Source organism: Leptidea sinapis, chromosome 38 (genome assembly GCF_905404315.1).
Source record: "Leptidea sinapis chromosome 38, ilLepSina1.1, whole genome shotgun sequence".
In the NCBI taxonomy this organism is placed as follows: Eukaryota; Metazoa; Arthropoda; class Insecta; order Lepidoptera; family Pieridae; genus Leptidea; species Leptidea sinapis.
Window position 1 is genome coordinate 465344 of NC_066302.1, and position 27749 is coordinate 493092.

The window sequence follows — 27749 nt, forward strand, 5'->3', positions numbered from 1 at the left end:
ACGCTACCTTAACGATGAGATATATAAGATTGTTTTGTATATATGCATTTGCATATGCACCAACTAATATGGTTACACTGGCGAATACCTAAGAAGTCGCGGGTAACAGCTAGTAACTATTTAAAACAGAGTTAGTTTTAGATATCTTATATATACAATTCTCGTGTCATAATGTTAGTTACCTTACTCCTCCAAAACAGCTTTACTGATTTTAACCAAATTTTATATGCATATATAGGTCTGAGAATCGGCTACTATTTATTTTTCATACCCCTAAGTGATAAGGGTTGTTCACCGTTTTTTAATAATGTGGCATTAAAAAATACATACAACCCTAAATTTTTACCCTTTTATCACCAACCCCTATTTTTTAATCACGATTTATATATTATTCTGTTCCATCGACAGATCCGCGACAGGGTTGCAAGATGGTAATCGAATACAATTATTATTTTAGTACGATAAATTATTCAAATATGTATTTTGTAGGTCTGAGAATCGGTCGTCATCTATTTTTAATAACCCAAATTTTTTTATTATTGATTTTTTTACCATTTTAATTGGCAATACAACGTTTGCTGGGTCAGCTAGTATATATATATATTTGTAACGGTTTTAATGGAATTTATATTCTACCTGAAAGACGTGACCCCAATAACATTCCTCGGTGTCTGACACTTTTAGACTTAACTGTCTCAAAATATGTAGTCAAAAGATCTAAATACATAAAGTAATCTTTGTTAAAGTATTCATATAATCGTCATCTATCCCAAGCGGCGGTACACACATATATATATATATATATATATATATATATATATATATATGTGTGTGTGTACCGCCGCATATATATATATATATATATCCGTTCTGTGTCATTTATATATATAAATCCATATTTCTATATATTATGGAAAAGGAGGACCGCAGAGCGTACGGGTCACCTGGTGTTAAGTGATCACCACCACCCAAATTCTCTTACAACACCAAAGGAATCACAGGAGCGTTGCCGGCCTTTATGGAAGGTGTACGCGCTTTTTTTGAAAGTGTCGTATCGTATTGGAAACACCGCATAAGGAAGGAAGCTTATTGCACAGCTTTGTAATATATGGAAGAAGCTTTCTTCCTTGAAAACCGCACACATCTAAATGGTGGGGTTGATATCCTAATTTGCGGCGTGTCATCCGAAGATGGAATTCGGCGGCAGGAATCAGGTGAAACACCTCTTCGGAACACTCCCCGTGATCAATGCTGTAGAAGACACACAATGAAGCGACGTCTCTACGCAATGCCAAGTGATCGAGCCGTTCACAGAGCACTGGGTTTCTGACAGTTCGAGCTGCTCTGCGATGCACGCGATCAAATGGATACGAGCTGATACTGGGGTGCGCCAGAACAGAGATATAGCAATACTCCATGTGTAGCCGGACATGCGCTTTGTAGAGCGCTAGAATGTGGGCCGGCTTGAAGTAATGCCGTCCTCTATTAATGACGCCCAGCTTCTTCGACGCCAAATTGGCTTTGCCCTCCAAATGACCACGGAATTATATTAAAATATGTATAAATATATTTTTAATAAAAGGAAGCAAACGGGCAAGAGTCTCAAATGATGGAAAGTGGTGACGCAACCGCTCATGGACATCCGCAACAGCAGGAATCAAGAGATGCATTGCCAGCCTTAAAGTTGGAAGGCTCTTACCTTGTACTTCCCTAAATCGTACCGTTCAGGGAAAATTGCTTTACAAACTTTAATCTCTTTGTCTGTAGTAAAGTCTGCATAGTACAGTGGTATCAAAATAGTAACTACTTTTAAATTAGTAAGATTTAAGCTTGCTTTAACTATTATTTACTCAATGTTCAAGAAGATCGTTATCGAATCCCCTAGTTTAATATACAATATTGTAAATTGCTTTGCAATCGCAACTTAAAACGCGTTAGTCATGGTTGCGTCAAGTGTTCAACGTACTGCGGATGCGTTACGAGGAATGTCTCTCTCGGCAATCAGCTCTTTGGAATGACACCAGCTTCCGCTGTCGGCTCTATTTCAATAGAGTGCAGATCTGGCAGTAGCTCAGCTAATTTGTCCTTAACTGTCGAGTGCAGCTCTGTTTAATAACTTACATATAACTTACATGACAAATCGATAGTTCTTCTGTAAACTAATTTATAATGACGTTGTCGATTATAATAGCTTATCATATATATACATGTACTGAAAATACATCATATTTACAATAATTCTTCTTATGTGTACTTGTCACATAAACTTAATCGGCTGTGCCAATATTGATGTGATTTTGTGAGTTTGGATAATTTGTATTTACAAATTAGTATATTTTTAAAAAATCAGCATAACTTCAACTTTATATTCAATGCAATAATATATAAGCTAAAACTGTCGCAGTACCAGGAAGCGAAGAAATTTCTACGTGCGTTGCTTTTGATTAGAATTTCTCTAACGCAGAAAATGTATGGCGTAATGCCAAACAGGAGGAACCTACATTAGATTTGGGATTTCCAACAATGGTTCATGTATTTTTTATTGAAGATAAGGAGAAATAGTGAGATTCTGATCTTAAGTTATTAACGCAAATTCTCCTGCAATACGAGATAAACCACAGGAGCGTCGCCGGCCTAGGAAAGTGTTCGGATTTTTTATGAAGATTGGATACCTTCGCTGTCGCTGTCATATCATCCTGGAAACAACGCACAAACAAGCCCTTTTCACAGTTAGGTAGTACTTGGCAGTACCTTGAAGATTGCTCTGTGGAATAACATATCCTATATGTGAATGGTGATGATATAGCATCAACGATTATGTATTCCATATGATGAAATACTCTGTATTAGAAATCAAAACTCCATTTTCTTAAGATAGGACGTGACGCGGCGCGCATAACTCAAATTGAGAACAACAGGGCGTTTCTAATATACGACCACGTGGGTCGAGTTTGGTACGCCCGGACTATCGGACGTCCGGTGGTCGCCTCGCACCAATTGGTCCAGTGTTGTACTCAGTACGGTCCGGACGGTAATAATTATCAAATAAGGTCCGTCACCAAACAGCGTCCGATGGTTCGGCCTTAACAAATCCGTTCATGTTGTGCTTAGGGTATTAAGTTGTAAAAACATGATTTGGTAGTACCAATAATTTTATGCGATAGACAATGTGACATACCATCGAATATGGCCATTTATAGATAAAGTACATCCTATTACTCCACAGCTGAATATCTATGCGATCCGACAGCCTAGTAGATTATGATTATTTTATTGCAATAGCAATGACAGTACAATATTGTATTTATGTCATAAAAAGAGCGCAAAAAAAAGAATTGTTCCATTTGTTTCCGAAGCGGTAGTAGTGTCTAGTATATTCAAAATGACATCAAAAAGAATTCTAAAGGAATCAATTTCTCATTCGAATTAAGTAAGACCTCAGACCTGAGAAAAACGGGCGCACAAAACTCAGCGGCTTCTTCTATTCTTATAAAATTTCGTAACGATAATATTTATTAATACTTAGACAAAATATTGTTTCAGTAACTCACTAATTTTCCTAACTACTGCGTGAAAATAGTTAACGTAATTTTTGCTGTTTAAATAATATAATATTAGTTAGATACATAGATAGTGTTTGGCTTATATCATAGCTTGAAATTGCTTCTAGTAATTTAAGATACTAACGAATGACGCGCGTGTCTCCAACTATTACTATAATGATGTACCACGCAGTAAGAACATCAGTACAGCTGTCTCAATAACGGATTACATTAGATATGATTTCTAGTTTCTTTCACTTGTCACCTGGATTCATTCCACTTTCTGGCAAAGTTTTAAAATATAAACAATTGAAAAAAAAAAACTGTTATGTTCTGAAATGTCATGCGCATCAAGCCCACGATAAGCGTTATAAACAGTGTTAACGGCGAAATGAAAGTGAGTTTTTTGAGAACTTTTAGTGGCTTGTTTGTCGCGGTGACTTAGTTCAAACTTTAAGAGCCGAGGATTTAAGGTTACCTAACAAGTAACGCAAATATAATAACATTTATCTCTTAAACTCTTACCCCCTTATTCATAATAGTGCGCTAACTAAAAACAGCCGCTAAGGAGTGTTTTTTCTCATTCTGACTTAGGTCAATAGAAGAAGACAGAGTGTGAATTAGCAATGCTTTAAGTTAGCAGACTATTATGAATAAGGTTGTTGGAAAACTCTTCATTAAATATACGTAGGTCACACTAAAAGTTTTGCGTAACTTAAAAAAAACAACATGTTGTAACCAACACATTATGTTTTTTTGCTTTTCAAAATACTCTCCTTTACATTTTAAACAATTTTTCATGCGATCGAAACATTTTTTTAAATAGGAGGACCACAGGTCTGAAGGCATGTTTTCTACGTGCTGATTGAACGCTATCAATGCCTCTTCGGAATTGGTAAAAGTGAAACCTCTCATCAAATCTTTGAGTTTGGGGAAAACGCAGAAATCACAGGGTGCTAGGTCGGGGCTATGTGTAGTATGGGTGACGAGTTGTACTTTTTCGGAAGCTGGAAATGACGTAATTTTGTTGGCCATGTGTGAAGAAGCGTTGGCATGATGTAGGAGAACGCGGCTTTTTGGTCGTCTTTCGCGAACTTTTTTTAACACCCTGGGTAAACAAATGACTGGCACTAGTACAGTAAACATTGTGTAGAAAAGATTTTAGCATGCTTTATTAATTTCATAGATTAAAGAGTACGCCTACATGATATAGACTACAATACTCTATTTTAGAGTACCGTTGACAACCCTAGGTGTGCCCTTCACAGCACTTGACAAAATCACCATTTATAACTTCTTGTTAAAATTGAATTATGAATAATTCTACATACAAAAAATATTAAATAAAAACAATGTGTTTCAGACCAAACAGCAGAAGAGAAGACTTGATCAAGGCAAAGCGAATAATACACGAAACAGACAGATTGAAGTATTTTTCACAATATCTGTTGCTATGTTCCATCTAAGTGACCCCAAAAATATACATCTTCAAAGTTTGTTCAGCCGGAAAGAACAAGAAGAAATACCATAACAGGCATACCGAACTTAATCTAATGTAAATATAGTTAGCACATTCAAATAAGTAAAGCAAAAACACACAACATTTTCATTCTTATACTTATTACAATAGTGCGAGATTACGTGACTCATGTAAAATTTTAGCGGTCTTGTAAAAAGAAAGCGATGAATTGACAAGCGTTGACTTGGCATCCGCATATTTCCAAGATGTGAAATGACTAGAATGCATCGTAAAATATACCATAAATTTTATCGTTTTGATTTACATGAATTGACGCTAATTATGTCCATACCAATTACGTCAGGCAGATTAACTCGTAACAATTCTTATATCTAGCCACGCCCTTCTGAGTAATAATAGGTTTTTTATCATAGCTAACTTTTTTGGCTATCTGTCCTCACCGGAGTTATATTACAGGTCAATGGCATACTGCCAGGTGCGGTTTGATTAGTCAATAAAATTACTGGAAAGGAACTTTAAAAAAGTTTTGAAAAATATGTTTTTAACAAGTTGTCTATAGTGACTTCAGACAATAGACTTCCTTTTCCATTTTAAATTCCTTAAGTAAACGAAATGTACCAAGCATTGTTAATGTATAGAATATTCACAGTGGTGATAGTGAGATCATAGTAATCAATGCGTCACATTTCAGTTTTGATTTTAATATTCACAAAAAGTATTTGTCCGGGTGGAGTAATACATTTTTTGCCACGGATACAATTTGTACGCACGAGACGAATTCGAGGGCTTCATTAAACTCGAGTCATTGTATCACACTTCCCCTGAGTAAATAAAGTGAAAAATTGTATATTGTTATAGTCATACAGTTAGTATTAGATTAAATGGTAATGTAGCTTTGACGTTTATATAAATTTAGTTGCCACATCTAGATAAATATATCAGTGTTTATGAATCACAATGTAATAAAATCGTCCGTGTCTAGATTTATACATCATGTTCTCACCAAATTCATAGTTTATTATTTGATAACTTGCTTTTATCAATCCAATTAGAGAGTTATCTTCCAGTTCGTCATGGGAGTCTAATTTACGATCATATTTTACATTGTAGAGAACATACTTTCATAGGCTTTACTGTTACGCCTCGTTCTACTATGAGTAATATTTACGGACTAATTAATTTCAATTTATACAATAAACTCGGATATTATGTTTTGTTATACGTCTGGTGAATATGGGCAAGGCGTTGTTCATTCTAAATAAAAGCATGTTCAGCAAGATTAGATGAATTTACAAAAGTTCAGCAGCTCTTAAGATTATTGTGGCTTGCAAATGAGTTTTTAACGTCGCTTTTATCACGGGGAGTGTTCCGTTGAATTATTCGACCTGATAACTGCCATTTGTACTATCTTGGATGTCCATCCAAACTCAGATACATTCAAAAAAGCATGCACACACCTAGATTCTGGTGTTGATAAAGAGTATGAGCTGCAGTGATCACTTAACATCAAATGAAGCTGTACACAATATTATAACTGTGTATATAAGTTTGTTTGTTACGCTTCAAAAGGTTTACCACCGAACTGATGAAATTTAGTACAGAGATAGACAAGAGCTTGGGAAAGGACATAGGCTATCTTTTATCGCAAATAAAAGGCTTTGCGGGGCTATCCCCTAAGGGGTGGAAGTCTGTATCAAATTTCGTGATGAAATGAAATTTCACACCATGACACTTTCAAATATTGCTTCTAACGTTTTTAAATTTAGACCTGTGTGGGGTGAAAAAGAAGGATGAAAGTTCTATAGTTGGTAACTAATAAAAATGTATTAACAACAGCAGTTTGTAGTGTATTATTTACAAAGTGAGTATATAAAAAAATAAGAAATGCTGCCCGAAGTAACTTTTACACGCGCACGATGTCGCGGGTAAAAGCTTGTTAATAATAAATTATAAATTGTAATAAATTGTGTTTGCATCACATCAAACTATCATACCATAAAATTTCATGTTCTTGAATACCATGGTACAGAAAGTTCTCTAGTGCAACCACGAGCAGGAAGATGTAGTACTGAACGGCAACCAGATTGTTTTTTTATGTCACTATGGGACGAGACGACCTGGACGATCAGCTGATGGTAATTGATACGCCCTGCCCATTACAATGCATTGCCGCTCAGGATTCTTGAAAACCCCAATAATTCTGACCGGCAATTAATTCTGACTACAATTGCGCGCGTCACCTTGAGACATAAGATGTTAAGTCTCATTTGCCCAATAATTCCATTAGCTACGGTGACCTTCAGACCGAAAGACAATAATTCTTACACATTCCTGTTTTAAATGAGCCACCTACTGGTAAATGAATGGACTGATGATCAAATAAAAGTAGGGAAACCATTGGATACAGACCGCCCAAGATCGTTTATTGTGAAATCTTTGGTTGAGGCCTAATTGTTCATCAATAGATCTGCAGGCTGATGATAAATGAATACACAACCGACTAAAACATCAATTTTACTTTAGTTGTTTGCTTCTGCATTCCTACTTTCTTTTCTTTTACACCACTACTGCTCTAATGCAGAACAAAACCATGAAAATGTACTCCTTTAAATGTATGATTTTTCTTATTTACTTATGCCTGCAAGAAATAGGCGCATAAACCTCAGCCGGCTTTTTAAAAGATTTGATCGTATGAAAGAAAATAATCCCCACGGTCGTCCGTAGCACAATATAAAAGCACAATTTCAATTTGAAATATATAACGTTCCAATCTCTTGATAATACAACCGAATAGCTTATTAAGAGAATGAATCTCTTTTAATGACACATAAAAATGCTTCTAATTTTCTATCAGTGAGGCCCTACGTGGGGCATGACCTGTAATTTTATGATCACTACGCCGACTTCCATTTAAAACTTTCCGCTCTGTACAAATTTGATATAGCTTAAGAGACTGAGAACTATTTTTAAGTATATTTTTTTACTAATAACAGTAAAGATCTGTCGACCATTTTACTTAAGTAGTTAAAAGAAGATGCATTCAAGCTTCTTGAAAAATTATTTTCTTAACAGTTAAAAAAGATATTAAAATATTATTTATAGGTGTTTACTATTATTTATTTGTTGAATATTATTTAGTACATTTGTGTTTACAATGTTACGATAATAATTTAATTTAAATTCAATACATTTGTGGATGTAAGTAATTATTTTCAATCCAATGATTTAGTCTGCCGAGTTCATTTCTACAAGTGTAGTTTAAAAATCATGAAAACAGAGTTTTGTTTTTAGATTAGTTCAAATTTATAATTTTTTAAAGAAACATTAAATTCATAAAATGTGTACAATGTTCAAGAAAGAACGAAGTTTCTATTTTGGGCTTCTAGTAAAAACTTAAGGGATCTATTAGATCTCATATATTTTTACAAGAGGGACTAGGGCTTACTTCGTACCTGACTAAATATTTAACTAGTTCCAATATATTATATATTACTAATAGAAGACACTATGATTTATAAAGATCATTTGATGGAAATTTAAACTCGATTCAAAAGCAATAAAGTACAGTTTTTGCAAACATCATAATTGATTAAGATAAACATTTATTAAACTGGAATAATAAACTTTAAATTTAAAAACTTTAATTACAAACACCACAAGCTTACAATAATAAAACATAATGACAGAATTAATTACTATCTCTTTAACTATAAAGTAATAACAAATTACACTCATTGAGCTAGTCGGAACACCTGAGTATCGTTGTAGAGGCCTCATAATCACTTGTAAATTGATGCCTTCGTACAATGAAGTGATATAAGTGGCTAATGTAACCTTGTAACTTGCAAAGCACGTGCGCATATACGCCTACATTATAAGTAATATGTATAGAGATTTTATAGCAAATTAGAATCTGTCCTAAAAGAAATAACGATCAATTATGCTCACAATGCATTGTCAGCGCAACTTTTATTTGTTTAATAATTAGGAAGCCATTGTGCATACAACTATCTTACTCTAGAGACACGTTTAAAAATTATTATATAATATTGTAGACTCCACTTACAGGCTAACTTGTCATGCTTAATATGTATAATATATATTCTTTGTTCATCTAAAACTTTTTACTTGTTACTTAAAACTAAAGACAATTTTGAAAAATATAACAAAAATAAAGCAAGAAAAAGGCTGAAAAAATAATAATTATTATGTACTTACATAAACAAGAAAAGCAACAATAATTTCGAACAATGACTTTCGAACAATCTTGCAGTACTTTCATAATTTTTTTGACTTCTTTTTTCAAACATGGGGCAAATGGAGTGCCGAAAAATATCTATGCCAGCTCTTTTAACCAAATTGTTGTAGGTGACAAATATTCTACACTCTGGGGCGTATCTGCCTAGATTCGATCTAACTAATCTAGGACTGAACGTTAGTTTGTAAATTATATTTGACCTAGATTTACCAAATCGAACCCTACTCAACCGATTTGGGCGATCGACCCCTCCATGTATAATATTTTTCTTTTCTCATACTCGGAAAGTAATGTTGTTTTGATCTGATTATTGGGTGGAAAATGGTGCTTCAATCCATAGAGAGGTAAAAAACTCATACTAATTACTTCCCATCTAAGGGCCGGAAAGAACTTTAAAAATAGAACTACTGTCAAGAGTTTTACGTAAAAAAACTAATTAAAAAGTTCTGCGGCCATGTGACTTTTTAAACAACCAGTGTGAACTTAGCGCAAACTTCTTTGAACGGAATAAGCCGCAACAATTACGCGGTGAGTTCCATATTTAAACAGTCGACGTATATTGTCCTAATTTGACAATTAATTTTAAATAAGTACTACACATATTATTAAATATTATCAATAAATAGTTTAGATAAACAACTAGTTTTATTTTCCTCATATTCGAAATGAAAAGTAGAGTGCTTAACACGGGTAAAAGAATCAATTCCAACTCGGACGTCTAAATACCTCGGGAATTGATTCTTTCTACCCTCGGTTAACAATCAAATCAAGAGAGATCAATAAAGTGTGATCAGACCACTTTGAAAGTATTTACTCAGAGTTATTCCGAGAATATAAGCACGCGTATTATTTGCTAACATCATAATTGTTTTTCATTAGTTACCAAGGGGAACCTTAGAGAGAACCTTTAACTCAATATACCTAGGTCTTGGTATCGCACTTCTCCCCCAGTGATACAAAGAGCTATATACTGCTACTATAAGGAATATTATTAAATAAATTGCAAATATTTATTATACACATTAATATTCGAAGCTATTTAAAATATCACCAGGGTTAATCAGCGGCCGAATTCCACCACCGGACATTACGTCAAAATGCTAAATACCATCCCCATCACGTTGACGTCTGGCATTGTACAACCGCGTGTTTTGCAAGAAAATTCTTGCCACGCACAGCCACTCTGTGGAATCAATTACCGGCTGTTTTTATTCCGAACCGATGAGAATTAGGGACCCTTACGAAAAGTGCATACTCCCACTTTAAAGCCCGAAAACGGATCTCTTGTCCCGGTAGCCTTTTGCCTTCTCTTATACAAAAAATATTAAGGCTGACCCATTTTTAACCAACTTCAAAAAAGGAAGTGGTAATTCAATTGGACTGTATTTATTTTATGTTTGTTACCTCCGAAGTATCGATTAGCTGAGCCGATTTTGACTAGTCCACACGGGCAATTTAGGCGTACGAAATCGTGTAGACTTTTAGTACACGGGCAATTCATCAGTATTTCTTTATTTAAAAGCTGGTGCTTAGAGTCAGAGTTATCCAAGGTATGTTTGTAACCACATACATATTTATAGGTCAGATGTGCTTGTCTTGAACGCGCAACTCGAGAAGGCGAGAGACGAGAGCGCGGCCGCAGCGGGAGTACACCGATTCCAAGAATAACAATAATTATAACTACATTATATTAAGTTGTAGAAGAATATTCAACTACCCAATATCGTTATCTGTCAAATTATCCAGATCTTAGTATAAAAACAAATGAGGAACACGTTACAAATAGATGATAAGCTTTTGAAATGGGGAGTGAGTTTCATTACTCTCTGTTATGACTCAAACTTCTCCGTCCTTTTCCCGAGGTCATTAATAACATTGCGTCCCCCGGACTTATCTTAAAATAAAAAAATCCTTAACTTTTCTAAAACCGTAAAAGTATACCACTCTCTGATTTACAACATGCTCAACATCAAACATGTATTTGGTAAAATATTACAATATAGTGGTACCGTAAGCTTAGAATTGATTTGAATAATATTAAAGTGTTCACACTAATTAATAAAACGCGTAGGCAGTACCGCGCTTTTTAAAATAATTTAAGATAACGTTTGAAACATTACGGAGAAGGTTTGAATTGGCACGTACTTGAGCTTATCTTTACTAACTAACGTAATTAATTTTGAATAGAATGTATTTGCTAAATAAAATTTAATGAGATTATAATAAAAGATTAGAATACTTATAATAATTATACCTACCAGTGGCGGAACTATACCATCTCGGGCCCGTGGCAAATTCTTATGATGGGGCCTTATCAGCTAAAATCATCACGTTGTACTCAGTTTAATTTTAATAAATATAATATCTCAATGCATTCATCATCTATTCGCCAGCTTTTCGAATCAACTTCTTTTTGTTTAGGTTGATTGAAATGCTTTACGATTAAATTCAAATTGTATTAAAGTCTTAAGCTATTGTTTCACTTTGGATTTTAAGCAGGATTTATAAAAATATATTTTTCATATAATATAATAATATATTCAGGTGCAATGTAAAAAATATATTTGAGCTCACAGCCTCTTGGGCCGGGGCCCTCTTGGGTCGTGGGCCCGTGGCATTTTGCCAGCCCTGCCACCCTATTGTTACGCCACTGATACCTACATAGATTGGGTTAGACGTGTAATTCTTGGTTTTGGGAGAGGTCTTAGCTTTTATGTTATCTATATATATATGATGAAAATTTGTCTTTGTTTAAGGCTTATTGTTCAATTTAATTTCATTTAAAATTCGCCCAGCGAAGCGGGCTGGAACTGCTAGTATCAAATATAAATAATGAGTATTTTAGCCTTGGTGAATACATAATTAATGTATTTTATAATAAACGTTTATTAACTATGTTTTAAACCTCCGATAAGTTATCATATTATTAGTAAGTCAAAATATTTTTATTAAATCGATATCAGTCTAACGGCCAAATATTTCAGACAAAATGTAAAAGCCCCGTGGTATCTGTCAGTCAATACCCAATCTCAGAATGTAATCATTCCGGTTTTCACAGTTAGATAGAGATTAATATATAAGATTACAAACAATCCGCGTAAAAATGTTAATAAATAACACCAAATAGTTCGATGCGACTACGATAAGAGATTTTAGAAAAGACACTGTGTTAAACTAGGTACTTAATATTTAGATTTTTTATGACAGTAAGGGACGAGACGTACGATTGTTATTGGCAGGATTGATTCTTGAGAATTTGTTGATTGAATTGATTCTTGAGAAACCCAAAATTTATGAGCGGCACTACAATTGCGCTCGTCACCTTGAGACATACGATGTTTCACTTTTCCAGTAATTTCACTAGCTATGGCGCCCTTCAGACCGAATCACAATAATGTTTACTTACACATTTCTGCTTCACGGCAGAAATAGGCGCCGCTGTGGTACCCATAATCTAGTCGGCATCCTGTGCAAAGGAGCCTTCCACTGGTAAAAAGGAAGAAATTTAGGAAAATTAGTGACATCATTTTTTTTATCATTCGTAAATATTTTGGTAATGCTCACTAGATAAATATAATAAGATCAAATAATTACATGAATAATAGATTGGCGATTAAAAATAAATAAAAAAAACTCAATAATTTATTTACTTGAGAACCAAATTAACACTCATAAAATTCAAAGTAATAATAGTACTATCGTTTTAACAGCACAATTAATTTTAATTTAATAAGAAACTACCGCGACCATTACAAATAAGATTAAATAAATTTATCACATGACCAAAGGCCTTCACACGTACCAACTCAAGTTTTATTGTGTTTAAAAGCAATTAAAGAACCTGTGTAATGCAAATACATTCGGAACCGGAATATAACTTTCGATAAATGTTTGTCTTAAGACACCGATGCTAAATCGTACTCATCTCATATTTTATGGTCCTTCGAACCTTGATTTCATTGAGGTATAAAGGCTTATTAGCGAGGGAAACATTATTCTAATGTAATCGACTCAAGAACGGTATTAGAAATATAATTTTAAATAATATTTACGTGATAATTTAACAGGTTTTAAATATATTTCTAAGTTTAAAGTATAAGTCAATATTATAGTGTATAAATATCGTATTTCAAAGTATAGAAAATTACTAAAGTAAAAAAAACCGTTAGATCTGTTTTCAGCCCCCAAAAACCACGCAGTGAATTTCGTCGACGTTTCGTTTAGAGCTTATTCTGAGTAACCTGTACTAGAATACCTTCGTAAATATTGTAAAGAATAATAATAATAATATTGACACACGCTTACACAAATTATCTTGCCCCAAACTAGGCCTATGCCTATCTACAATAGACTGTACTATGGGTGCAAGACAACGATATATTTAATACAATATACTTACTTAAACATACATAAATACATATAAACATCCATGACTCTGAAACAAACATTCATATTCATCATATAGATTCTGTTAAGTCAATTTGTAATTTAACAATGTGTTGATTGAGATAGTTTGTAAATAATACATAAATATATTCAGTTTTTCTGCAATGCTGCTCTGAATCTGCCGGCCAGAAACGTACTCGTATCATTGCAGCGCATTTTCGGCTTAAATAGCGCCGTTAGGTAATGTAAAAACAGAGACTGAAAATCTTATATCTATAGGTGACTGGCATAATCGCACTGCTGAAGAAGAAATGTAGATAATACATTGCTTTAGTCGAACGAGTTGTAAACGTGTCCGACCGTCGAGAAACAGAATATAGTAAGTTCAGCCCCCGCTCGAAACTTAGCATTTGTTATAAAGCTCGGTGTATGTGTGTTGCACACAATTTGTGATCTGCAGTTTCGGTCTTATTTGTACTTAAACTTAAAATTAAAGCTCTACGGCCTTACAATAAAATAGGCAGTTATACCTATTTTATTTGTAGTCGATACCTGAGAATAACCAAAAATATGTAAAATGTTTACAAATAGAAATATTTTTTAGAACAGGTTGTCTATTGAAAATGTATAGTAGAACCAAAATATATGTTTATCATATTATTATTTTTGTAGTTGTTCAATCCTATTTTATTCTTCACTTTTGTGCGAATATCTAACATTATAAATGCGAGTTGTATATAAATATATGAATGTATATATTAAAGCCTATATTATGTTAATTTACTGCCTTATGTCAAGTTATATGTAAATAAAATCTCCTACACCTGTAGGTTACCTGGAAGAGATCACATTATAGCGATAAGTTCGCCTAATTGTGCTAAAGTAAACCTGTTAGTGGAATACAGTATTTTAATTCATTGGAATAGACATTTTGCTTACGATTGGTTTATTCAGACGTATAACATTTCCCGCGTTTATTTGCAAGGCTGCTTGACATTCGGAAAACTTCAAAATTATTGCATATTCGTAATTTATTCTCAGGTATAGCTTTATGTGAAGTTTAATTGAAAGGTATTCATTGTCTAACTATATAATAGGAAGGCTGACTGACATAAAGAGCAAGTCAACTGCGATCGGATTCGGTGTGATTGTGATACGGATTCGGACTCGAAGGTGTCTCTATCATACAAGATGTTACTACTTACTTTTTAAACACTCTTATAAGGGGATCCTTTTTACGTAATGTTTAATATGTTATGAAATTTATTTATTAATTTAGGGACAATTTGTAACTTATGAAAGTCAATTTGATGCTGAGAAGAACAGGCAAGCAACTCAGCGAGTTTTATCCTATCTTTACAGTTTATACAGTATCCATACATTCTTAACATCACTATATTCCTAAAATTTATAATTCTTACATTAAAATTTCTTTAATACGAGTAGTAAGCTTAAACTTATATAACGGAAGTTCAATTACATGATGTGGGAGTTATATATTTTCATAGTACATTTTGTTATTTTCAAGTGATATCCCTCAGTTCTGGGATTAATTATACAAATTTAATTTGTACACAAATTAATGGATGATGAGGGTCTCGAACCAGCGCCTCTCGGATTCCGTCCGATCGCTCTTCTGTCTGAGCCAACCGTTCAAGTACACATGGATCGTACTTTTTGGTATGTCTTTTTCAACCTTTGATAACCTCCTCAACCCCAATACTTGCATTTAAGGAAATTATCTTGAGATGTCGCCCTTCAAATCGAGTCCGATGTTCGAGTCCAACATCACAAATAGGTACATACACAATTTTGGAATAAATTAAAATTGTATACTTCATCATGAATGACCAGTTTTATGAAGTCTGTAAGTTGGAACTGCCGTTATTAATCTATTTTTACGTCTTGTGTGTATTTTCTTATAATAACTTTTCTTTAAAATTGTATGTAAATTATAATAAGTAGCTTAAATAGATATGCAGTGTACACGCATGTCTCCAATCGGCATTGTTAAAGTATACCAACCGTTAGCATTCCTCGCCGGGGCGTCATCAAGAAATCTGCATATTGATCAGATGGATCGTCTCCAAATACTGCACATTACCCGCTATAGTTCCGTCTTTCTACGTAAATACCTCTCTACATGTTTTATTCATCTTCCATTTCATTAACTGGTATAACCATTAGTTTCAATTGGTTTGTGTCTGTTTATATCAGGCATCTAAAGCGATTTTTAAGTGTTGACCTAATCTTTAACGTGTTGTAGCAGTATACATGTGATTTTGATGCTTTTGAATTATAATAATATTATATAGTCAAACTCTTACACAAATTATCTTGCCCCAAACTAGGCATAGCCTGTACTATGGGCACAAGACAACGATATATTTAATACAATATACTTACTTAAACATACATAATTACATATTAACATCCATGGCATGATAATATGTATGTAGTATTTTTAATTTCTTTATTATTTATAACGGTCGACGATTACAGTACACGGTATGGTACACCCGAATGGGTTTATTATACTAAGATTTAAGTATAATTGTAAAATATCTTGTTGTGTAAATAAATTCACTAAAATAAGCTTATATTTCACAAACTGAAAACCACTGATACAATTATTGGCAAATATTAGCGGCGTTACAAAGAAACTTGTTATAAAGTTATACTTGGGAATAAACCAAGTATATGCAAAATGTTTACCAAATAGACATTTTGCTTATGATTGGTTTATTCGGACGTATAACGTTTCTCGCATTGCGTCAGAACACTTCAAAAGTATCGTTGTATATAGTGTTGTCAGCGATATAATTCAACATTTTGCATAGCGAAATGTGGATCATTTATTCTTCAATTGCCTCTTAATCCAACCTTCTTTGTATAATTTCATACCTCCTGCTTTCTGTAAATGTCTCCTCTCCCTTGTTTTTACTCCTTTTGTAAATATTTTGTGTAAATATATGACAAGGAATAAGATTAAGTTGTAAATATCACTAAGTACTTATACATTTTTTTTAATGGAAAACGAGGACAAACGAGCGTACGGGTCACCTGGTGTTAAGTGATCACCGCCACCCACGTTCTCTTGCAACACCAGAGGAATCACAGGAGCATTGCCGGCCTTTAAGGAAGGCGTGCGCGCATTTTTTGAAGGTACCATATATTTAGGTACATATTTAATAATTTAATTAATTATATTTGTATAGGCTCTTTAAAGTCTAACAGCATGTGTATTTGTTTCAGATATACACTAAGAAAAAAAAAAAAACTCTAAGCTTGGTGGTCTACTTTAACGTGACATTGGCTAACTTGTGGTATACTTACCACGGAACCCACAGTAGGAAGAATAGAATAGAACATTTAGCATATTCTTGGTTTATTCTCAGGTATAACTTTAAAACAAGTTTATTTGTAGCACTGATAGATTAAAAATATATTCCAACTCTATTTTTCTCCAATCCGTAGCTAGCTCACCATTAGCAAAGGATTCAGTTCCTGCTAGAATATAACGATGCCCATCTAAAACCGTTGGTCCTTAAGGTTATTTGTTTTAACATCAGCATCACGATTTGCGAAGCTTCAAGTTGGCCGCATTCGGCTCACGTGACCCGACTTAACAATGAAGTCTTTAGTTGTGAAGTAACGAACCATTGTAGCTTGTATGAGTATAGGAATGTATGAACATGTTTGAAAACATGTTAATGAGGTATTTAACAAGATAATGTTCGTTTCTTAAATCTTTTGAAACAATTTTACAAACATTTTAATTATTTGCAAGATAAAAGTTTTTGATTTTTTTCTTACAACCTCTATAGCCCTGTGGTTATTGACCCTGCCTACTGAGCAATCATTTATATGATTAATATAAATGTTTATTTTCGAGTCATGGGTATTTATTTGAATTTATGCATGTTTTAGTAAGTATATTCTATTAAATATATCGTTGTGCAAATAGTACAGGCTATACCTAGTTTGGGCAATGTGTAAGAGTGTGTCAATATTATTATTACTATAAAAAAATTAAAGTTAGTACGCATATTTAATTTGTTCCAAAATTTAGAGACGATGCAGGATTTGAACTTACGTCTCTTGTGGTTATAACTCCCAACGCTTTAACCACTAAACTAATCGTCCGAATAACGCAACATTCATAAATCTTGTTATATTACTCTCCAGCTTTTTTTTTACATTTGTTAACATGACAGAGAGATAACATTAATTAGGAATGGTGCGACCTCCCTCAGGCTAATAAATATTTTTTATTGTACGATATTACACTGTTACAATATTTTTATGTAAAAACAGAAGCCCGCTGTGTTTCAAGCGCCCGTTCTTCTCAGGTTTGAGGAATACTTTTTCGAATTGGTTTTGACTTTCAATATGCAATGTCATATATACAATTTGAATAAAAATATTTGAATTAGAAAATTAAAATTATTTTTTAAGCATTAATTGATAAAAAAAAATATAATTAGGCGTTACTTTGCGGAAATTCATAACTATACAAACAACATACGAGGCATCCTCAGGACCTGTTGTCTCGCCAAAATCTGGCACGAAACTAAATTAGTCTAGAGTAGAGTCTATCGTGTAGAGGCGAAACACGTGTCGAATTGTTTTAAAGACAAATATTGGCGGAATTAACACTAAAGAAAACTTAAATCATTTGTATATTAATTAATTAATCTGGAGCTAATATAACCCCGCAAAACTGTTTCAACAGTATGTCTGCAGGATCAAGCCTCTTTTTAACCGACTTCAAAAAGGAGGAGGTTATCATTCGTCATCATCGATCGGTATTTTTTATATAAACACCGATTACTCTTAATACATAGTAATTTATATGAACATTGATATAGGAGAAGTATTGTCAATAAGTATTGATTATATTGATAAACAGGTGACAATATTGTAAGAAAATGATTTTGAGGCTTTCTTTTACTGATTTCTAACCGAATTTCCTCCGACATGCTGTTTAAAATACGGTAGGCGTTATTTCAATGTTCTTAAGCGTATTTAGGTGTGAAAAAGGTGGAGAGAAGATTACAAGTACAAAACTAATCAACTACTTATAATGAAATCGCGATAAATCAAGTCATGTAAGACATTGTTAGCGGTCATTACAATTAGCCTTAGATAATTTGTTTGTGCGGGAACAATAGTATACGCAGGTTCACACAGCTTTCACTTAAGAGTTGATGCTTGACCTTTGGTGACAATACAGCAGACCTAGGCTTTATGTTGCCTAGGCCTGGTGCATCGACCTTATCACCTATAAACGCCTCGTGAATGCTGTCGGATAGAACTTATAGTATACTCCCAACTTAAAGGTCGGCAACGCATCTCTTGGCCCCTGGTGCTATATTATATCCATAAGCAGTTTCCATCACGTGGACCTCTTGCCACTTTGCCTCTCCTTACGTAAGTAAATTCTGAACAAATTCTAAGTATGCTCTATAGATCTCAGCTTAAGTCTATAGTTATAAAATTAAAAACATCTCTTTTAAACACTGCCCGTGATAATCCCAGCCAATTTGAGCAGCTATGCATTGCAAAAGGTTCAAGCTGATACTGGGCCAGACCAGAGATGACAGCAATACTTCATGTACTAATAAGAGCACTAAAATGAGGGATTGATGTATATAGTTATATATAAATATATAATTTGGCTTTGACTTTCAGATGACCACGGATTTGACAATTTTCACTTACTTTCCCATCTATATATCGTTGTATAAAGTTGGCATTTATTTAACATTCATTACCAGAGCTTCGTAACAAAGTTTTCTCTTTGCCCGTGTACCCGAAATGATTTTCAAAATTCTTAAGCCTCAATACCTTTTAATGGCTCAAGTTCTATCTTATCTCAACCTTTCGCACCTTATATGGCAGTTCCGAGATATTGGTTTGTAGTTCATCTTCATACTCCATTCAAAGCCATGTATCTCCGAAACTCAATTGCACTTTCTCGTTCCCATAAGCAATAAAACTCTTTACACATAACAACAATTACAGTAATTCCGCTGATCTTGATAAACCATATTTAACGAACACGATTCAGTGAGATATTCGATGCAATATTCGCGCGTATGATTGGTCTTTTGATTCGAGTTCAATCTGATTGTTAAAAGTTATTCGTAATTAAAGAGAATTGCTGTTGTGAATGAATTACAAATTACAAAAACGTTTTTGGAATTGCGTTGGGTTGCGTTGTCATGAGTAATGTAAAAGGAACTCTTACAAAATTTATTCGAAACAAAACAATGTTTAAAACTATATTTAATATTATTGAGATTGAGCAGGTTATCAACTGTAAAGAAGATCCTGTAGAGTGTAGATGAATTCGAGTACCGCATTGTTCATAATTTTTGTTTTCAAATTTAATTTGTGTAATTAAATTTTGTTTACAAGTTCAATTTGTGTAAAAAAATAACAATTGTAACTATATTTATAATATTTACAAAATAGTTTTTTGTTGGTCTGAATTTTTGATATCTTCTTACGAATGCGTGGAGATTTAAAGTTAAATTTAATATCAATTAAGTTTTAGGTCCCTGTGCATTTGTACGGCGTCTTAGCATTACTGAATTACAGGAAAAAATTATGTTAAAATTCCAAAATAAATTTTCAAAAACTGAAAGAGTCTAAAGAATAATAAGAGAACATAAATCAGTGGTTTTTAAATTTTTTTTATCTGTCTGGTTTAGTTTATAAGTTGATGAAGTTAGAATAGGAGTAGATTATACGCCTGTTTGTAAAAGTCCGAATATTATATTATTGAATTGAAATTTTTATTAAAAATAGGATAATTATGGTATCACTTATTGAAACCATGCATTTGCATTGCATATTTATCTCCGGGACCGATACAGAATATCAGACAAGCTATCGTGTGATATAGTTTAAAAAAACTAAAAAATACGCTAAAAACCACAAAATTCTCTTTGGTATTCGAAAATTTCCTAATATTAGCTAAATCGATTAAAGATAATGGTTGAAATTAAAAATTAACATCATTTCCTGCCTTATCGATGATAGATGAAAATTATACAAATTAACAAAAATCTTATTTTGCAAATTGAAAATGGAATTATTTTATCAAATTAATGTATTGTCATCGGTCCGCGATGAACAAGGAATCAACGAAGTTTGAACAAAATCTGGCCGTTTAAAGTGGGTCATATACCCACCAAAATGAGTCGGTTACAAACAAATATACATACAGGTGAAGCTAATAAAAAGCGTGTAATAAAGAAAACATAATTAAACATTAATTATACATAATATATAACCATTGATAAATCGAGAGCCTGAGAGAGAGAGAGAGTACACATCTCTCTCTTGTGTCTGGCAAAAACACATGTTGGTATTTTTTGCCAATCACAATTATTTTTATTTTAATAAGTGATATTAGAACATTGATACTTTCGATTCCTTTTTTAAATGTCACCGATTAAGGGGGAAATTTATTTTGGTACGGTGGTTGGAAAAATCGAGAGCGAGTGCATTTGTAAACTCGATGTATCGTACAGTGAAAGTTTACATAGAGAGGAAGTGCAGAAACCTAAAATGAATAACATCGCATTATGTACCTACGTGTAAATAAATTAAATAAATAATACAATAGTTTAAACATTATTCTTAACAATGACAAACAAGAGTTAAATTTTAGATAACCGGCATGTGTTTAATGTCATCAGAGTTCATTTTCCTCTGCTATTGCTATTCAAAGAAATTCATCGAAATTTAATTAATTATGGTTGATAATATAATCTTGCGAGGTGTGGTATGTTCAATATAGATTTCAGTTATTATATAATTTATCCACACTATGCTTTAAATCCTCTATTAAAAGATCCTGAAACAGTTAGCTTATCACCAACATTCTAATAAACATTACATCATCCAAACGAGTGTTGTCATGAAATTCAGTACAGCATTATATCATCCGTTTTCATAATAACACTCCTTTGGATGATATTATGGTTACTAGGACTGGCTTTTTTAAATGTTAGCAGTAAGCTAACTGTTTCGGAATCTTTTATAGAGGTTTCATATTATGGGTGTAGATAAAGTCTTGTTTGCAACTGTTGATAATTAGGTATTAAAACACTCATGTGATACTATTATCACATAAATATAAACCCACATTCGTGTTTTAATACCCATTATTACACACAACAGTTGCATAAATAACTATGAAAGTATCGCGTCACTGTGCCTACATACACATACAAAATCATTATTTAGGTATGATTCTCACATGAATTAATTCTTCAAGTCATACTAAAACCAAGTGCTTCTATAATAAATCAAATGAACACCAGGCTGCAAGTTTCCCGCGGCGTCCGTACGTAGCAGCTAGGACGGGACTCTAACCATTAATCAATTTTATCTTAAACATTATACAATTATTTATACAAAATCTTGGTAAAACTCGTTCGGCTTGACTAAACTGTTAACCATAAGGGCTATATATCACCGGGACATCACGGTGGCGCAACCAGTCGCCGCTACCAACAAAATGTATACAGATCTATAGAGACTTACTCTCCGTGTCCGTTTGGTTGCGCACAGGTTTGGTGACGCGGCCAGTTCGGACGCGTTACTACTATAGTGTCGGTATACTGTCTTGTATGGTAGCTTACGGACACCACGCTACCGTGGTATCCTGGTGAAATATAGCCCTTAGCTTGAGCTATTATGGAAAAATATGCATTTCCCTTATCAACAGACTGGTTTATTATTTCGAAATCTACTTTTGTTGTTAAATCGACTTTTTTTTATACTGTAATCTATAAGCTGCTCATATTTGGCCATGTTGCAAATGCCGTGGACGCGAGTTGATTGACGTCATTTATGTTGGTGTTGATATCTTTTTCTATCTATCTATCTATATAAATAAAAATGAATGTTGCTAAGCGCAAAACTCGAGGATGCCTCGACCAATTTAGCTAATTTTTGTTTTGATGATTCCTTAAGGAACATGGAAGGAACTACGTCTGCGGTATCAAGTTGAAGCGCACCGGAGACCAAGCCTTAAAAACCATTTACATTTAGAACCTAAAATCTACAAATAGATAAAATATAATAAATAATTAAAATTTAAAATAAATAAAAATTTAATATTATTAATTAGTAAATTATTTGAAAGTAAATGTAGTCATTTCTTTTTACATTGAGCAAACGGCAAGTATAAAACATATTGTTGCATATTCTCTAGAATGGGAAAGTACAAAAATGTACCATTAATTAAATTGCTTCGTGACGCCATTATCGTATACTGGATCACATCCGAGCACGTATTTAATCAAACACACATAGTCTATTCTATTTCCCACTTACATCGAATAAAAATCGAGAGCGAGTGCATTTGTAAACTCGATGTATCGACCTACAGTCGATTCTACGATCTATCGATTTGTTTTTACAAACGCGGTCCAGTTAGTGGTCGTGCTATATGTACGCTTTGTATGCCACCGGAGGCGCGTGCAGCGATGAGCTCAAATGGAGCGGACACTCCGGCCGCTAAGGCTAATTACTAACTAGCGACTTGAACGGCGTACGCAACATAGCACGTTTAATGCTGTACATCCGCCGTCAATTTTCTTTTAATGAAATTCAAAATAAGTTGTTATTTTATGTATATTTCATCATATAATATGTTAAATGATAGTATTATATCTACGCTTAGTAATTGTAGATATACTAACTGTTCAGAAGGCTGTTTTCTGGGAACACAAAATCGTAGAAGAATTTACCAATAACTGTTCGATAATTGTATTGATGTTTTGTTAAATGTAAAGACATTTCAGAAATTTTAAAGTTTTCTAGGCATCCTAGCAGCTAGATGTACCAGACATCCTTGATGAATATTTACGTTTTTTGACTTTTTCTCTTGAATTGTTGATGCATACGTATCATAAAGAGAAATATATCACAAAATTCAAAAGTTGAAAGAATTATTAAATGGAAAATAATATATATATACATTTTTAACAGAGAGAGCAAACAAGTGGATCGCCTGTTGTTAAGTGAAAGCCGCTGCCGAGTTGGATATGCGTTGCCGGCTTTTGATTCAATTTTCTTTTAAGCTTGAAGATCGATTCTTCAGGTCCTATGGTTTGGAAACACAGTATCCGGCAGCATATTTTATAGCAGTTCTAATATTACAAAAATCATCTAAAGCATAGCCTTAAACTATGTAACTCGTAGGATTCGCCTCAGTCCACGGTCTCCAAGGTCACCGATCTCATGAGATCGTTTAGCAAATCGGAAGCTAATTATCGTTTTTCTTTCTAGGTTATAAAATATAATAGTAAATGTCTGTTATTTATCAAACACAAATAAACGTTAAAATAAAATGGAAATATTTTAAATGGACAATCCGTGAGTGTGTAACGAGCCTAATCGAGAAAGTAGCATCTTACATAGCTTTAAGAGCGATTGGTCACTTGTCGGCATTCATCCGACCCCAAGGACGGCTCGATTCTGGTTACTCGGTGTTCTAGGTCGATTTTTTATTGCACACGGAGCTAAGCGGTATGTCTTTTTGGAATTTAATTCATGTTGGGTGATAAAAATATATATAAACATCCTGTCATCGTTTTAAGCGATTTTAGTCCTTATGCACAATATATTTTTTTATTATAGTATTAATTATAGCTAAAAAAGCTTGTTATAGTTACTTTTAAAGCAAATAATTCAAAAGCTTGAATGAAACAATCGGATAGATACTGGGATTCTTAGTAAATTGGAAGACTGTGAATATTGTATACTTAGTCAGAAAATGTGACGACAGTAACAAGACGAACATCTGATAGTAAGTGATTCACCCCGCCCATTACAATTTGGAACCAAGTTCTTGACTGAACCCAAAATTATGAGCGGCATCGCAATTACGCTCGTCACTTTCAGACAAAAGATGTTAAGTCTCATTATTCCAGTAATGTCACTAGCAACTACGCCTGTCCAAACGAAACACAATAATTCATTGAAAAAGGCGCCACTGCGTTACCCACGTAGCCGGTGTCCTGTGCAAAGAAGCCTTTAAATATGAGCAAAAATATCTACAACTCCCACTTGACTTTGGCTATGATTTTAACTTTGACTTTGATAGGATCAGTGAACCCTCATTAGTTCTCATAAAAACTCTACACAAACAATGGATGACGCAAATAAAATGTACTTACACTTATTAATGCTAACATAAGACAGACAGCTGTTGTCCGGGATAGCTGTGACTCGATTTTCATTGTCATTTTGGACCTGAAACAATAAGAATACAATATATTAAAAATTCCACATTGAACGCATTTTATTGTAGGGCATAATTTAAATAACAATATAAGTTTGTTATAGAATTACAAACTGGAGTCGAGGCAAGCAATTCGGTCACCTGCCACTCAGGGTACTTGGAAAAAATTTCTGAGCGGCAGCGCGATTGCGCACATCACATAAGATGTTAAGTTCCAGTTGCACAGTAATTATACTAGTTACATGACCCCCATCACACACCTCAATATAGTTGAAAACCCAAAATGTCTGATCTTAGAAGGATCTTTTAAGGATTGGTCGTCGCTGCGTTCCAACTAGATATCGCAGGCGTAGTCGCAATGTGGTAACTAGTACTCGAACCCGAGTAGTAAGACTTTGTAAAAATAATACAATAAGTAAGAAAGTCACTGGGATGACATATCATCAGTAAATATTTTATATTTTATTAAATTCAATGTAAAATAGCACGAAGCGTATATTACAAAATTAGAAAGATGTAATAGAGTGTCAAGATGCCACAAGCATCTAATAGCTGCCGTAATAAAAAAAGCTTTTGTTCTTAGATATTGTGGTTTCTAGTTGGAGCGCAGCGGAGACCAATCCTTAATCTAAGTTTCTGAGCTATTGTTGACTATATCGCTGACAACACTGTCAATACAATGATAATTCTGAAGTTGTCCAAATGTCAAGCAGCCTTACAAATAAACGCGGGAAACGTGATACGAATACCGAATAAAAAAACCATAAGTAAAATGTCTATTTGCTAACATTTTGCATATTCTTGGTTTATTCTCAGGTATAACTCATCCCAGGTTTATTTGTAAGGGTGTAAGAGTCTAATGCCGTGTTGTTTGCACTTATCGATATTTATATTTTCGAACCAGAACCGTTTGATACCCTTGTCGGAATATAATCGTAATTGTAGGTACTAGCTGTAAAGATGTTTCGTAGAAATATTAACAAACGACCCGGTGTTAAAAATCTAACTGAAGAAAACAGCACAAAAAAGCGAAAGTATAAAACGCCTACTGACATGTACTTCAAACACGCACTACATAAAGAATGTCAAAGAATTTAATAATTCCCATAAGTGAAAATATTAGCACAAACTACAAACTAGTTTGTCTTAGCTTTCTCAAAGCGAATGTCACCGTAACCATTTCATAATTCCGCTATACGTACCTTCAGTATATACTAGCAGCCCATCCTGACTTCGCTCAGACGTATTTTAAGTTTTTTTTTATGAAAATAAGGGACGAGACGATCAAGAATTTCAGCTGGTGGTAATTGATACGCCATAACAATGCAGTGGTGTTCAGGATTCTTGAAAGACATAAAAATTCTGAGCGGCAATACAATTTCGCTCGTCACCTTGAGACATGAAGATGTTAAGTCTCGTTTGCCCAGTTATTTCACTAGCTACGGCGCCCTTCACATCAAAACGCAATAATGCTTACACATTACTGCTTCCCGACAGAAATAGGCGCCGTTGTGGTAACCATAATCTAGCCGGCATCCTGTGCAAAGGAGCCTCTCACTGGACTTTAAGACTTTAGTCTTTACATGACTTAAAACACCAGTTATATAGGAAAGTTTTTTTTTTGTTTCCAACACACTGATGAAATTGGCAAGATCTTATTATAACTTTGGCTAGCTTTAATAGTAATAGAACATTTATATAAATTACAAATAATGAAATTACAAAAATTAAATTACAAATGCTGATGAAATATTCTAATAGATAGTTCCGGAGATCATGCTCCACATACTTGTAGAGATATAACAGATAATTGTGTATGATATTGCTTGATCATGGAAAAGCTAATATTAAAGATCAACGTACTTATTTGCACTTTCTTTTAGTGATATTTACTTTCTTCATAGAGTCGGAATGATTTGATCGTAATCCGCATTACGGCAAATGCGAAAGTGAGTTTGTATTTCTGTTAATCGTGGTATTACAAACTACATTGATTTGTTTATTGCTCTATTGATTAATGGCAACGAACATTTACTGTCTTATTAATAAACGCAGTGAAAAGTTACTCCAACTTTAAAATTACTTCTCCCTGTCATGTAATTATATAGTGGCAAAGGTAAGATAAGGAAAATGTATTAAAATTGGAATAGATTTACTTCGTGTTTATTAATGAGTTAATGATTTGGGTGTAATATTATTCGCCGTGAATGTGAAAAGTAAACACACAAGCCGCGTTAGACATCAGTGATATCAAAGGTCAAGAGATAAGTTGCCGGCCTTTAAGATGGCAATATGCTCAGAAGGTCCCTGGGACATGAGTATGAAGCCTCTTTAAAAAAAATAATCGATATGTGGCATAGCTGTTTGTAAGTTATTATCAGCCCCATCCTTCCGGCGATCTTGAGCAGATCGTCGGTCCATCTTGTAGGGGCCTACCAACACTATATCTTCCAGTATGTGGTCGATTCGTGTTATATACTTCCCCAACGGCCGTCTATCTTTCGAGCTATGTGCCCTGCCCACAGGCACTTCGATTTCTTGATCGTCCTGGCTATGTCTTTTTTCTCTTACTCCTCATTTTTCTTTCATCACAGAGGGCAATTGAGAGGGCAATGAATAAACCAAGAATATGCAATACGTATGTTGACTTTATCGCTGACAGACTGTGAATCTATATATATAAAAGAGAATGTATGTTTGTATGTCCCCTAATAACTCCTAAACTATTCGATTGATCTCAATGAAATCATTTGTAATAATTTGTTGAAGCTCAAGGAAAGTTTACACATATAATTTATGTGGCAAAACAACGTT

At 33.8% G+C, this 27749-nt stretch overlaps 1 protein-coding gene across 1 annotated transcript in view; it reads right to left on the reverse strand.

The window, feature by feature from the left end:
* LOC126975893 (uncharacterized) overlaps positions 1-27749 on the reverse strand; it is a 119400-nt gene that overhangs the window by 42827 nt on the left and 48824 nt on the right. Inside the window, exon 3 of the mRNA XM_050823999.1 lies at positions 24871-24946. Within this exon, the coding sequence (XP_050679956.1) occupies positions 24871-24946 (76 nt within the window). The remainder of the gene's footprint in view (positions 1-24870; positions 24947-27749) is intronic.